Here is a 13354-nt window from a genome sequence, read left to right as displayed (position 1 = left end):
TTCTTTCCCTTAGCCAAAGTGATTGATATAATGATCAGTTGAGATCCAAGTTGGCAGAACCATATTGAACCCCAAGATTTTGTTGGAAATACTGAATACAAAAAAACCCTTTTTTTTCTGTAGAATTTGGTAGACCAAGAGGATGTGGGTATGGGGCTTCTTATCTGGAATAAAGCCAAGACAGAGAAGAGCTTAACTGTGGTTTCTACAAAGTCAGATGCCAGCCACATTTTAGGGTCCCTGGACCAAGTCATGCCAATTCTCTGGGTTTATCAACTATTACATTTTCTTTTTAGCTTGAACCATTTTGAGCTGGGTTACTGGCACTTGTAGTAGTAAAGGAATCTTTGCTAATATAGCTGTTTATTTCCAACACAGGAGCTACCAGCCTGACCAGGGATGGTAACACAGGAAAAGACAGGCACTCAGCCGTTTCAACCCATTCCAGGCCTGATCTGTCATTTGGGAAAATTGAGAACAGGAATGTCTATCTCCTTATTTATGTTCCCTTTCTCTTCTAGTATTCCACCAAGTACTTGATTATTCCTTGCCCACAGAGTGAAGCATCCTTAGTTTTCCCTTTGGTAACCTAAGACATGAAGCAGGTATAGAGCATTCTAAGTTCAGTGGAGGAGGACTGGGCAGGAAAGGACAATTAGGTGACCTAAAGAATGCTAATGAGGTGCAAAGATTGGCTACAGAAATGCAGTTAGTTTAGCTCCATTAGGTGGGTGGGCTAGAGCTGGAGGCTGGAAGCTGAAAGAATAACAGGATTTGAATGCTACCAGCAGGAAGAGGAGACCACCAAGACGTTTCCTACTCCAACAGGGTGATACTTTCAACCAAGGCCAAATCAGGAAGCTGAAGCTATCAAGGCTGAGGATGGCCTGGAATGAATGTCAGAGTGAGCCTCCTTATAAGCAAATAAAGCTGGAGTGCATCAGTGACTCCCAGGACTATATTTCTAATGGAGACAATTTGCATTTTGATGATTTTTTTTAGGAGTGATTCCCTCTAATAACTAAATCCAGTGAGATCACACACAATACAAACCCCATGAAGAAAAGGAGTGTGTATATATATAATTTCCATGTGCAGAATGTACAACGAAAATGGTGTTAGAAAGCCCAGCACCTTTTGACCATGATCTGTGGATATCCTTGTATACCAAAGATAAAATTATGATAGACACCAGAGGGGGAAAATTTTCTCTAAGCTTAACTCAGCAGCCAGTGGTAGGTAGCAAAGAATAGCTAACACTATGTGGTACATTATTGATGCCAAATGCTTTTCAGCATTTCACATATATTGACCTATTTAATTTCCAAAAGAACCAATTTAGGAAGATGCTATTATTTCTATTAAAAATTTTTTTTAAAATGATCTTAGTACAGTGATGTAACTTGTCTAAGGTCCCTGGCTAGTTATTGGTAAAGCCATGATTCAAACCAGGTAGTCAAGGTCAGAGTTCCCACTCTTGATTTCTTTACTCTATAGCACATGGGATATTCTATTGGATGTCCCTAGACATTAGTCTTCACCTTTGAATATTTCTCCTTGTTCACTGCATCACTGCATCACTGTGGTCTTATTGCTTAAATGGCAACTCCTTTTCCTTGGTTTCCTCCAAGACATGGTTGACTTGCCCATTAGAAGAGCAAACATGAGTCAATCACATGGCATGGGAGGTCCTGGAGCTTCTGAGACCTCGACTCTTCTAGGAAATGCCATGGTAGTGTGTTAAAGGGCTCCTCTTTTCTCTCTTCTTCCTAGGTTCAGAGGCAGCAGACTACTATGACTCTATCTTCATCTACCATTTTCTTCCTGTGACAAGGCTGGCCTGGGTAAGGTGAGAACAGAGCCTCACATGAACAGGGCAGGTATCAAGGTGTTGAGTCAGGCTCAAAGGCAGAAAACAAGAACCCAACTTTTGCAAACTAGGTGTTGCTCTCTGACATGAGGTCTTTTCCCATTGTCCACAACTGAGTCTCAGTACAAGAGCAGAACAGACTTGGCTGGTTTAGGATGGGTGGAACCCAAATGCAGTGGGTCACACCCAGAGCCATTTCCTCCCTACTTCACAACGGGACAAGACTGCCAAGTTTTGCAGATGGCTAAATTCAGACCAGAGGTGTAGACCCCTGTTTCTGCCTTTTGATTCTCTGGTTGTTATCCATTTACACAACATATTTCAGTAGTAATTTTGATTCATTTTTTTTCTCCCCCTTTTTCCTAGATCTGAAGAGTAATGGCTCAAGAATGAGCTAACTTACTTAACTTTAAGAATTATTCCTGCTCAGTAAGTCAGGTAATGTAAATAAATCTTGAAAAGAAGCTCATCTATTCTGCCTTCTTCTCGGCCCTTGAACTTCTTATAGTTCCACTTTCCTGAAATTTCATTACAGTTGAAGTTTGCATCCTTTGCCCTTTGACTGGAGTGTTATTTTTGCTTTTTGTTCTGTTTTCATTTCTGCCCATACTTCTGAATCACCTACTTTTCCTGAATTCATCAAGAGTTGAATCCCCATATGAAATGTGACATAGGCTGAAACTCATTGTCCATGCAGCCCTAGGATTCCTTTCTAATGGTGACCTTAAAGCCCTTGGTGAGAAGGGCTACCGTGTCTCCCTGATATTGGCAAGGAGTTGAGGATACACCTGCTTTTCAGGGTAAATCAGTGAGTTTTGATTTACATAGATCTCTTTTTGGTCCAACTTTTTCGTCAGAAATTTTGTCACTTTGTGGGCAGGAATGAGGTCTCATTGACTGTTATTGGCCCCAAACATATTAGGGATCCACTTTACTTAAGTGCCTTGCTGATTTTTTTGGGGGGGGCATGCTCCTTGAACCTAGATATAAGTTTGTAAGATTTCTTCATATGACTTTCACAAATGTACCACTCACCGTGTGAAAACAATGCTTTAATCTATCAACAAAACCCCATAAGACCTAATTCAGAAATCATTTAATGAGGATAATCTAAAAAAAAAAAAGCAAAGAAAAAGAAAAAACTCACCAATAGTAAAATTTTTATCCTAATCATCTACTTATCCTATTCTGGAATAATATATCTAATAATATATCTATTCTTACTTTTTCTTTTTAAAGCCAAAGATTCTCTCTTGGTTTATTTTACTTTCAAGATGAAATTGCTTCTTAGGTACTTTTCTGATAAAAACAAAGAGACTAAATAAGGGTTTTATTAAATATGTTTGGCTTCTCTATTATTAGGCTGAACTAATGATGAAGGTAAATTATCCATCCCAGAAGAAAGTGTTTTGTTTTTTTTTTCCTCTCGAAATTCTTGCAACTTGTTACCTCAACAAATTACGTGGTTCTCTTCACATATTTTCTGTAATGTTACTATTTCTATACCTGCATGATTTTCTCCACTGTGTTAGTATTTTGCAAAATCTCTCGGTCTGGGGACAACCACAGAATAAATACTTGCAGAATTCATTCTTGGCTATAGGAATGAATGAATGAGTTTGAAAAAAAAATGTCAAAAAATGACAAAAAAAGAACATTTCTTCCTAGAAACAAACTTCCTCTTCTAAGACGCTAAATGGAGAAAGTATTTTTGGTAACTCAAACCAGAAATTTTTGCTTGCTAAAAAAATACTATGATTCTTCATAATTAGCAATTGAAATGTAAAGATGACCTTGAAGTTGATAGTAGAATGATTCTCAGATAATGGTTTTCACAGAATTATAAGACTCTTATTTAGGAGAAGTTTTGTGGCTTTTGTTTCTTATTCTTTTCCCCAAACCTCTGGACCTCTCTCCGAATGTTACTTCAAAGATAGCTTGCTTTGTCAGTTACTTCCCTTACAAACCTTGCAGATGTTAGCTCAAAGAAAAGATTCTGTGGTTTTAAACTATAGCCTGTCCTTCCTTTATATTTCTTCTGTGGAATTCAATGTCAGATCTTTCAATGGGAACTCAAGACAGTGGATATAAGGGTATGACATTTAAAAACACACTTCATGTCAGTATGTGCACAGGTGTGACCACATGATAAGCAAGAGGTGTTAACGAAATGACTTGTAACTATCTCCCACTTTGACCTGTTTTGACCAAACTTTATTATTTATTTAATGGAATTGACAAAGAGGAGGAAATCAAAACACGTGGGGATCACAGAGGCTGTTATGTTTATTGTGCAGAACAGACAGTGATAATCCACTAGAGAAATTTTTTATTTTCAAACAAGCAAGCGATTCAAAGTACAATCATAGACAGCAATTCTACATGAAGAACAAAGAATAAAGTTAGAAGACACTCGAAGGAACAGGGAGAAAGTCAACTGCAGTTAAACGTCTTGATACTTTTCTCCTGCAAACATACCTAACTTGCAGAAATGGTAGAAAAGTAAAATGTCCAGTCTTACTTAGCTGCGACCAACAACAGCAAAGAACAGTCCTATAAAATTTATCTCCCGCAAAAATAAACTATATATATAAAAATTTTATGATGTTCTTACTGTTCCATTGGCCACAAGCTTTTTTTTCAGTATGAAAAATGAGGTATACTGGGACGTAAGAGGTAGTAGTGTGTTTTGATTGTACAACATACAGGAAATAAAAGAGTAACTTCATCAGAGATGGAAATTGCTAGGTGCTCCGAGTTTGGCCAACATGAGCAATTGCTTCAGTTTTATGAGCTGGCCAATGAGGTTTCTAAAAAACCCATCCAAAGATATGGAATGGGACTTTTATTTTTATGAGCCACTGTTTATTTGATTATTTAATGCACAGTTAACAGTCATGTTGAGTTTTAATTCTCTCCATAGCTCCTTTGGTGATTCACAACAGTGAGCGATCTGCCAGTCTCAGAGAGGTATGTGGCCTTTGAAATTACCTCCCTGAAGTGGCTAGAAGAGAGATGGTTTTGAGTTTCATTTGGCTTCAGTACAAAAAGTCATACTGACACAAGCCATCATGAGAAACTACCTCCTGGCCCAGTGGATAATACCATGTTAAAAAGTCAGCACACTCACTAGGAGAGAAAGGCATAAAAACTCTACATAAGAAGCGTTCAAAATAAATCTGGCTGAGACATGTTACAAAAATCACATTTGTGTAAAATACATGAAAATATCTGTCAAGCATTTTCTTATATTCAACTAATCTTAAAAACACATATCTTTTGATTGCATTAGGCAAAAACTGAGCTTGCTGCATCTTACCTACAAAGCTTCAAGTTTCTTTGAAGGTTGGCTTTATTTTACTTATTTTTGCAAAAGTATGCAATAATGTGTTCCTTTCTATCAAATGTCTTACAAAAATAGTTTTGATTAGGGATAGCTGCAGTTTGAACTATTTCAAACACTGGAGTAAAAAAAAAATGAACGCTGCAAGTAACAAGTTCATTCCTTTTGAAGTCTGGAGGTAGCTCTTTGCAAGTCAATTAGTCCATTTCCTTAAACAGTTCATTTGAGGTACAGACTTGGAGGGTAATATTTAAACATTACAGTCAAATTTGTTTTGTGATGTGTAGTGTGATTGAGAAAAATTATCCTTAACAACCTAGGAGCGACTTGGTTAAAAACATACTCAAGTTAATGTAGAAATCTAGCAGAGAAGCTGAAACAAGTATTTGTAAAATTTTAATTAAAAAAAATCATAGGAAAACACATAGCCATGCTGAAACAGAATAAGGAGATTGCTTCTTTAACTGTAATGAAATGTACAAAAAGAACTGCAGATGATTGGAATCACCTACCCAGTAAGATTTTTATCTTGCATTGCTTGTGTATAGCAGCATGTAATAAGACTGTAAATTGAATGTAACATTCAGAGGTAGTATTGAGTAGTGAGGATATTGCATCTCTGGCTAAAAGTGCAGTTTGAATGAAGAGATGGTGAACGGAAACCAAAGTAGAACACCTTGGTCGACCATCTTATGTCAAAATGCATTACTTGAAGTAACACATAGGCGCTTAATTTGAGGTAAGTGGTATTTAGGTCTTTCATGGAAACTGATACACAATGGGGGGGGGAAGGGGGAGAGAAAGAGAGAGAGAGAGAGAGAGAGAGAGAGAGGAGAGAGAGACTGCTTTTTTTCCTGCTTTTAAAACTGTTTAACTATAGCAAAAGAAATTTAGATTTCGCTCCTCCCACCTAATCATTCAGGTGAGTTCATCATGCATTATTGTTGTACCTTTTCGTTAAATTACAAAGAGGATAATTTTACTTGTCTAGGTTCCTTAAAATGCTTTGAGACTGACAAGTATTATTTATTGCTTAAAATGGCATTTGGCTCTATAGGAAGTAGATTTCCTGAAAACGAAGTGGTGTCTTGGAAAAAAAAAAAAAAAAACCCGAGTGCTATGAGTAAATTTATTACTCCTGCTGATATGTGTGATATCCATAAATATAGGAGTTGGCAACATTTATTTGCTTACTTCCCTTTTTGAAAAATGAACATAACCTTTTCTGGCTTTACTAGCTGAATGAAAGGATACATCAGCATTTCGTCTCATTTAGAAATTAAAAAAAAGTTAAAAATCATCAAGTAAGTGTCTACAAGATTATACGAGATAGAGAGAGTAGTATCTAGTCCTTATCTTTGGTGTTCTAAACAGGCTTCACTACAGGGCGAGCGGGTGGTGTGGTGTGTGGGGTGGTGTGAGGTGTGCGCAGAGCCACACACCGCTTTCCTATACAAATGCCCGGTGTCACCAGAGTGACACATTTCTTGTTTGCATGCAGCGCAGTGACTGACTAAACCCAACTCAAGAGTTTTTTCTCACCCACCCACTCTTGCTTATCTGATCAACTAACTATTAGTAGGTTAAGGAAAAAAAAAAGAAAACAGTTATTACAAGTTGCATTGTTAAAACTGTGTCCCCTGTGTTTACAGCAGTTTTTCACTAAACCTGGGACTGTGAAGGGATTACAAAGAGAGTGATTAATATAGTCCTTTTTAAGGTTACGTGATTTCGCCCCGCCCCGCCCCCGCCCCTCGCCCGCCCCGCCCCTCACCCGCCCGCCCCGCCCCGAAGAAAGTGGAAAGACCATGGCCATAGAGAGTAAGTGGTCACTGCAGTGTCTTCTCCCTTCGAAAGATCCAACTGCTGCTGAGGTAGAAATCGAACGCTGGCGCCACCTAGTCCTCCTCCGCCGACTCTTGGGAGGATGTCTCTTCAGTCTCCTCCTGCAACACACAAGGGCACAGGGTTAGCCACCCCGGGGGTCCCCTGCGCGCTGCTCCTACCCGCAGAGCAGAAGGTGACCAGTTCCCACTGCACATTAAGCTTGTTCAAAAGCGCATCCAGTGGTGGGCCAGCCCTGGTTTCCAGGGCTTCTTGCCCTGTCATTGAGGAATCAAGGTGTTGTTTTTTCCCAGAGCCCTCCCTAGCCCCTGTTGACTTAAGGCTTGACATCATGGCGGCTGGTCAGCAAATTCAATTGTTTGCAGTCCCGGAGACTGTCAGGCCAATGTAAGCCAATGTACTCACTAATTAGAGTAAAAAAGAAATGGATAAAATTTTTACCCCCGACAGCACGCCAGTCATCAGTTTTAAAAACCCACCAACAAGTAAAAAAAAAAAAATGAAGTTATGGGGATCTTAAGACATAAATAAACCCATCCTCCAGATTCGGGTGATGATAGCTGGTATTTCTATAGTGCTTACTAGATGCTTTTAGGTACTGTCTGTTACTACCCCTGTTTTACCAAAACAACAGACAAGTCCACGTGCCCAAGTTTGAGCCAAATCAGATGGGTGTCAGAATCTGTGTGGCCTCTAGGCCTTGTGTGGAGGTGGGCAAGAGCACCAGTGGACACCAAGAAAAGAGCCATAAGGGTACTGAGAATTTCCTTTCCAGGCTATATCCTCGTTTTTGCATTTATTGTAGCACATTTTGAGACAATAACCGAATTTGGCATAGCTGTTCAATCTCAATACTAAATCCATCCACATCAGCCAAACATTTAACGGTGGGCTGGCCAAGCAAAGAAAATCTAATATATATGTTTTTGAAGGGCCTCCTCTTCATATAAATCTAACTCCTCCTTCCCTTTTCCTTTTTCTGATTCCTTATGGCTCTGGAATTTGCTGGGGTTTCTGCAAGCCGGCTCGAGCAGCAAAGTTCTCTTTACTTTTGCTTATTTAACAAATGTGCAGTACCTTTCAGGACATGGGTGGTAAAGCGGAGACAATAAACATTTCTGATAAAAGCGTCGTTAGTGAGAGGATGATTTTTATCAAATGCTGCACACTGTCTCCTAAGATGGCATGTGAAAAAGATCTGGGAGAAGAGGTAAACATTTACTCTCGCAGCAAACTGAGCCACTTTAAGGATGGCCAGCTTAAAACAGCTTATAACAGCCTTCATACTTTAATAGATTCGATTTTCCACATGGCTTCATTTTGTCTGGGTGGCTAACTGACACAATTTATACCTCTCTTCCTTTCCCAGGTCACTACAGTACACCATTCAGTAAAGCATGCCTTAGAGCTTGAGTGCATTAGATGACCAAACTTCCATTCATTAGCGTCTGAAACACTTCAGCTGTGAAGGAGCTCCTAAATGCTACCATGTGTGACGCTTTTGCGTAAAAGCAGCAAACGAGACGGAAAAAGCCCCCATGAACCGGCCACTCACACACCCCCATTGAATGTGCACCCACACATGCACACACTCATACGCACTCTAGACTGGACTCGAATCACAGGCCACTGCTAATTGCAAACCCTCTGCAAAAGGTTTCAAACATTCTCTTTCCCCCAAAGACTGAGAGAGCTGTAAATCCTGGGAATAAACACACATACAAATGAATGGATTACAGCTTAAAAAATATAACCACGGCAGCATCCAGTCATGAGATTTCACACCGGTTTTGTTTAGTCTGCTTTGGGTTTTGTGGGAAATGTGGAACATATGAAGCTACCTCCTCTCTCCTCACCAGCCCCCAAACTGCAGGCTTCACATATTTAAGCAGCAGGTTTATACCTCTTGACGAGGCAACAGGCCATGACCCTGAGATTCTCTGTGGAGTCCTGGTCACAAAGGAGGATGTAGCATGATCAAAGCCACGGACAGACGAAAGAGAGGCAAGCCAAGGAGCAGCTGCCCTGTGACCTTGTCTTTTCACTTAATATTTAAATTCCAGAAAGTCACTAAGCTGTTCGGCAGATACACTCTTTGTCTGCTCCCAAAGGACTCACTTCTCATTATGACACGAGGTGTGGACTTGGTTTACTACTCAGAAACAGACCACAGAGTACGAGCTGGCAGGTATATTTTATTCCATCTTCTCACAGTTAACAAATTAATAGAGCCCAGTCAAGCTGGAAAACCTCCTGCATCTAGCTGTGATTAGTCCATCTCTGTTTGATTTTCCTCCACTATCTGGAAACCAAAGTACTTCAAAATCCGGAAGGAAATAGAATTTTCAGGCCATGAACTTACAAAGACCTTGTAGTGGATGGGATGTGATCAGCTTTTCAAAACATTCCCAGAAACTTTGCTTGATTTGAGCTCCTGAAACTCCTGATAATCAAACCCTTTAGACACAACTCAGCCGAAAATGACTGTCGTAGGTATTGTTTCCTTTACTTAACAGTTCTTAACATGGGTAGTTGTTTTATTTATGTATCTTTCTGCTGACCTTGAAATTCTTCAGCTAGTAACTATCAGTTAGTACTGGGAATGTAACTAGGAGATCAGGGTGAGGGTCTCACTCCATTAAACTTTTGGTGGCAATGTTGCTCTCACGTGCTCAGCACGATGGTTTTCTCAAATGTCTAGTTAGTGGAGAGCTCTCTCTTCTTGGCATGGTCTCTACTGGCCACCCTCCAAAGGAAGGCATGGCTGCCAAGCGGATGATGCTGGCGGGGCGTTGGCACTTCCCACGTCTGCAAACTTCAGTTCTCACCTCTCTAGTGACCTGGCCTTTTGCTTGATGTGTGGCTGCGGTGTCACAAATGTGTATGCAATTAAGAGAAGAAAAATCCTCCCTGTCTGGAACAAAGATAAGGTTGGAAAACCCACCCTCTGGTCTCCTAGGTGTCACAGCCTGCTTAGACTTTCACACAGGGTGCTTCTGCGGTGCAAAGAGTAGACAGAAACAAAGGATATGGGGAATAAGCAGCTGAGTCTGGAATTCCCAAAGAATCTTTTTTTTTTTTCCACAGCTGAGTAAAGTTGGTAGAGACCCCTGGGCTTCAATACTGTTTTAACTTATCATAGACAACCGTTTGCACTTCCAGATATTTTCAGAGTGCTTTCATGTTTGCAACTTACTGCAGAAGGACCTGTAAGTGCATGCAGCTCCTTAACAGCAGTCTTGAAGTAATAAGGGGATTGAAATACTGTGACCAAGAGCTGCACACATCTCATTAGGGGCAAGTTGATGGGGTGGGAAAGCCAAACAGCAGCTCTCCGGTCAAGAAGGCTTACCTGTTGGAATGGGGCTTCAGGAATGTTGTGATAAAAGGACTTTTCAGAAAGGAAGTGCACAGTGACATTTTTATGAGCACCAGCCACTAAAACCTCTAAACACTGAACAGTTCCCAGCCGTTCACACAGGTACTTTACAAAGACAACTGAGGCTGCACCACGCTGGGGTGAAATGTGTGTTTTTTTGGCAGAAAACTGATGAGAGGGGGGAAAAGGGAGTGGGCAGAGTTAGAGAACTATATTTTTATTATAGCTATTGGAAAACTGCACTCGTTTTGCCTTAGTTTTCCTTTTGTTCATGGGGGAAAAGGGGGAGGGATTTAATAAATGTAACTCTTTCATTGCTTTGGCTAAGCTTGGAAAAAAAAATCCCCACTAAAACCAGAAATTACAGTTTGCATATAATGCTATTCTTTCAAGTTGATTCAACAGGATGCATGTGCTACATATCTCTGGGCACACTTTGGCTAAGTTATTTAAAAAGGAGAAAGAAGACAATCTAATATTCAACCTTAACTCCTATGCTTGATGGATTCTTAAAATATCTTGAGTTTCATCATGGATCTTACCACACAAGCATGGGTAAGGGAGTAACACGGGAAGGATGTTCAGTATTTAAGGCCGAGAGCTGAAGCTCTGGGTTTAATTTTCAGATGCAGACTAAACAGCAGATCTGTAGTAGAAGAGAGGCCAGTAAATCCTACATGAAACTGGGAAGGGGAACCGCTCTCCCTGTAAACTTTAGGGGTTGTGTCGCCATGGTACCCCTCTGTCTGTGTAATTAGGAGGGCAAAATCATAGAGGTCCACATCAGGTTTAATAAGTCCTCTTTTTTAAAAAAAATTCATAATTACAAAGAATTCTGCAACTTCTATCATATGATGCTGCAGGCCAGAAATACTATTGTAATTTAAGCTGTCCCACCAATACATCTACAAATACCTGGATATCAAGAAAGGGGAAGTGACATTCTTTTTGTCATTTTAATATGTTCAACTCCTTAAGGTCTAGGAAAATTCTCCTTAAGAATTTTTGTGTTCCCAATTATCTCCAGTCATTCCAGTCAGAACAGAAATAAAAGGTTTTCTTCCTCATCAGCAAGGGGCCCGGAACCAATTTTTCAAGTTTCATCTGTAGCTAAGAGACCCACAAGGCCACAAAGCCAAGTTTTTCTATTTTTTCTGTCAGATATTTTAATTTAAAATGGATTGAGGCTGTTTAACTTCATGGAAAGTGATTATTTCCTTCCACTAGGAAAACTTTATAGCAGATTTTTAAAAACCATGTTAAATGGAACATATATAACCTGGCAAGTACAGGGAATTCTGATGGAAATGCTAGGAGGGAAATATGCTTTTCTAAAGGAGATTTGAGAAGTTGGGATATTTACAGCATTTGTACTGATCTTTTCTTTATTTTAGCTATATGTACGTAACAAGACATGAGTGGCAGCATTGCTTTGTATGTGTTACCAGCAATGCCATAATTGGCTCTAAGTTCTTATGGGGCATGATTGGTGTAAAAAGGGTGGATCTTAGATGCCACTGGCCACAAATGCCCACCATGCCACCAAGGGCTGTGTAACTATTGCTTTGCTCCCACTGTGTCACACCAGTAATGGCAATACCTGTCTAATGGCACTGTGGGGTTGCATGAGGAAAAAAAAAAGGTGAGAACTATTATTCAACAATTCTCCCAAAAGAGAATAAAATGTCTTAGATTGCTAACAAGCACTTCTGTTTGTCTTCTCTGTGCCCTTAACAGAGTTCCGGTACTGAAAATAACGCCACCCAGGTATCACTGGTCCCCAGGATACTACAAACTTCTCAGTATTGGTATCAAAAGCTAATTTAAAAAAATTTCTTTTTGAGATTAAGAGTTACATTTTTCAAATAGGGAAATCATTTTATGTATAAACTAATTGCAAGTTTCAGGAGTCAGAATTTCTTTCTTTTTTTTTGGGGGGGGAGGTACCAGGTAGACTAAGGGGTGCTTAACAACTGAACCACATCCCCAGTGAGTTTTTATTTTATTTTTTATTTTAAGGCTGTAAGTTGCATAGGGCCTCGCTAAAATGTTGAGGCTTCCTTTGAACTCGAAATCCTCCTGCCTTAGCCTTCCAAGCCTCTGGGATTACAGTATGTAAGGAGTCACAATTTCTGAGGATTGCAGGCTTGATCACTTTTTCCATGCCAGTTCCAGTTCTTATGGAAGAATTCTTACACTTGAAAAATAATTAAGATGTAGGGAAAGGATTCTTGCATGAAGAAATCTTTCAGGGGAAGGGAATTTATTTCACTATTTCCAAAACTATTCAGCAATGTTCTTATTTTCATGCCATGTGGCTAGGTTGATCTGTTTCATGGTTCTATTCCAGGCATGCTTACTGATGGCAAAGGCTAGGAGAAGCTGTTGCCCTTCATTTTCTACTTGTATTAACTTTTGCTTAGCTGCTGTATTTGTTGTCAAGAAACAAATTATCCACTTCTGAATTTTTATCATACTTGCACCTATCTTCCATTATCCTGTGTTAAGAGTTTATGAAAATATCAATATTCACAGTTAAGTCAACAAATAATTACTCAGTGGACAGTTGAGGGACTAGTAAACCTTTTCTGTATATAAAGGAAATATCATAGACAAAGCCACCTATGTCTATTCAATCATGAAGGATTTTCTTAGAAAGATCAGGTTTTAAGACCAGGTACTATTTGTTCCCTACTAATTTGGGTCAGAATGTTTGGATAATAAGAAGAAAGTTTAGATATTGAATAAATAAATGGTTTTGATTCAGCTCACCTCCAAATACAGAGGACAAGCCTTCTGCAATATGAACAGGAAAAGCAAGCAGACATTGCCATGTCATGCTGAGCCTAATCCACAGACTTCCACACAGTTAAAAGCTGTCATACTTATAGAAAACTCTAATAGCAAATCTGTCAAG

At 39.6% G+C, this 13354-nt stretch overlaps 1 protein-coding gene across 1 annotated transcript in view; it reads right to left on the bottom strand.

Moving 5' to 3' along the window:
* Window positions 1-7006: 7006 nt before the first annotated feature.
* The window catches only part of Hmga2 (high mobility group AT-hook 2), a 120432-nt gene continuing 114084 nt past the window's right edge, over window positions 7007-13354 (bottom strand). The window contains exon 5 of the mRNA XM_046430756.2: window positions 7007-7159. Coding sequence (XP_046286712.1) covers window positions 7112-7159 — 48 coding nt within the window. The 3' untranslated portion in view covers window positions 7007-7111. The remainder of the gene's footprint in view (window positions 7160-13354) is intronic.

Source organism: Marmota monax, unplaced genomic scaffold, assembly GCF_021218885.2.
Source record: "Marmota monax isolate L192 unplaced genomic scaffold, Marmota_monax_Labrador192_F-V1.1 WCK01_AAM20220418_F8-fsc00056, whole genome shotgun sequence".
NCBI lineage: Eukaryota > Metazoa > Chordata > Mammalia > Rodentia > Sciuridae > Marmota > Marmota monax.
Note: the sequence above shows the minus strand (reverse complement) of the source record. Positions and strands in the feature narration are given on the sequence as shown.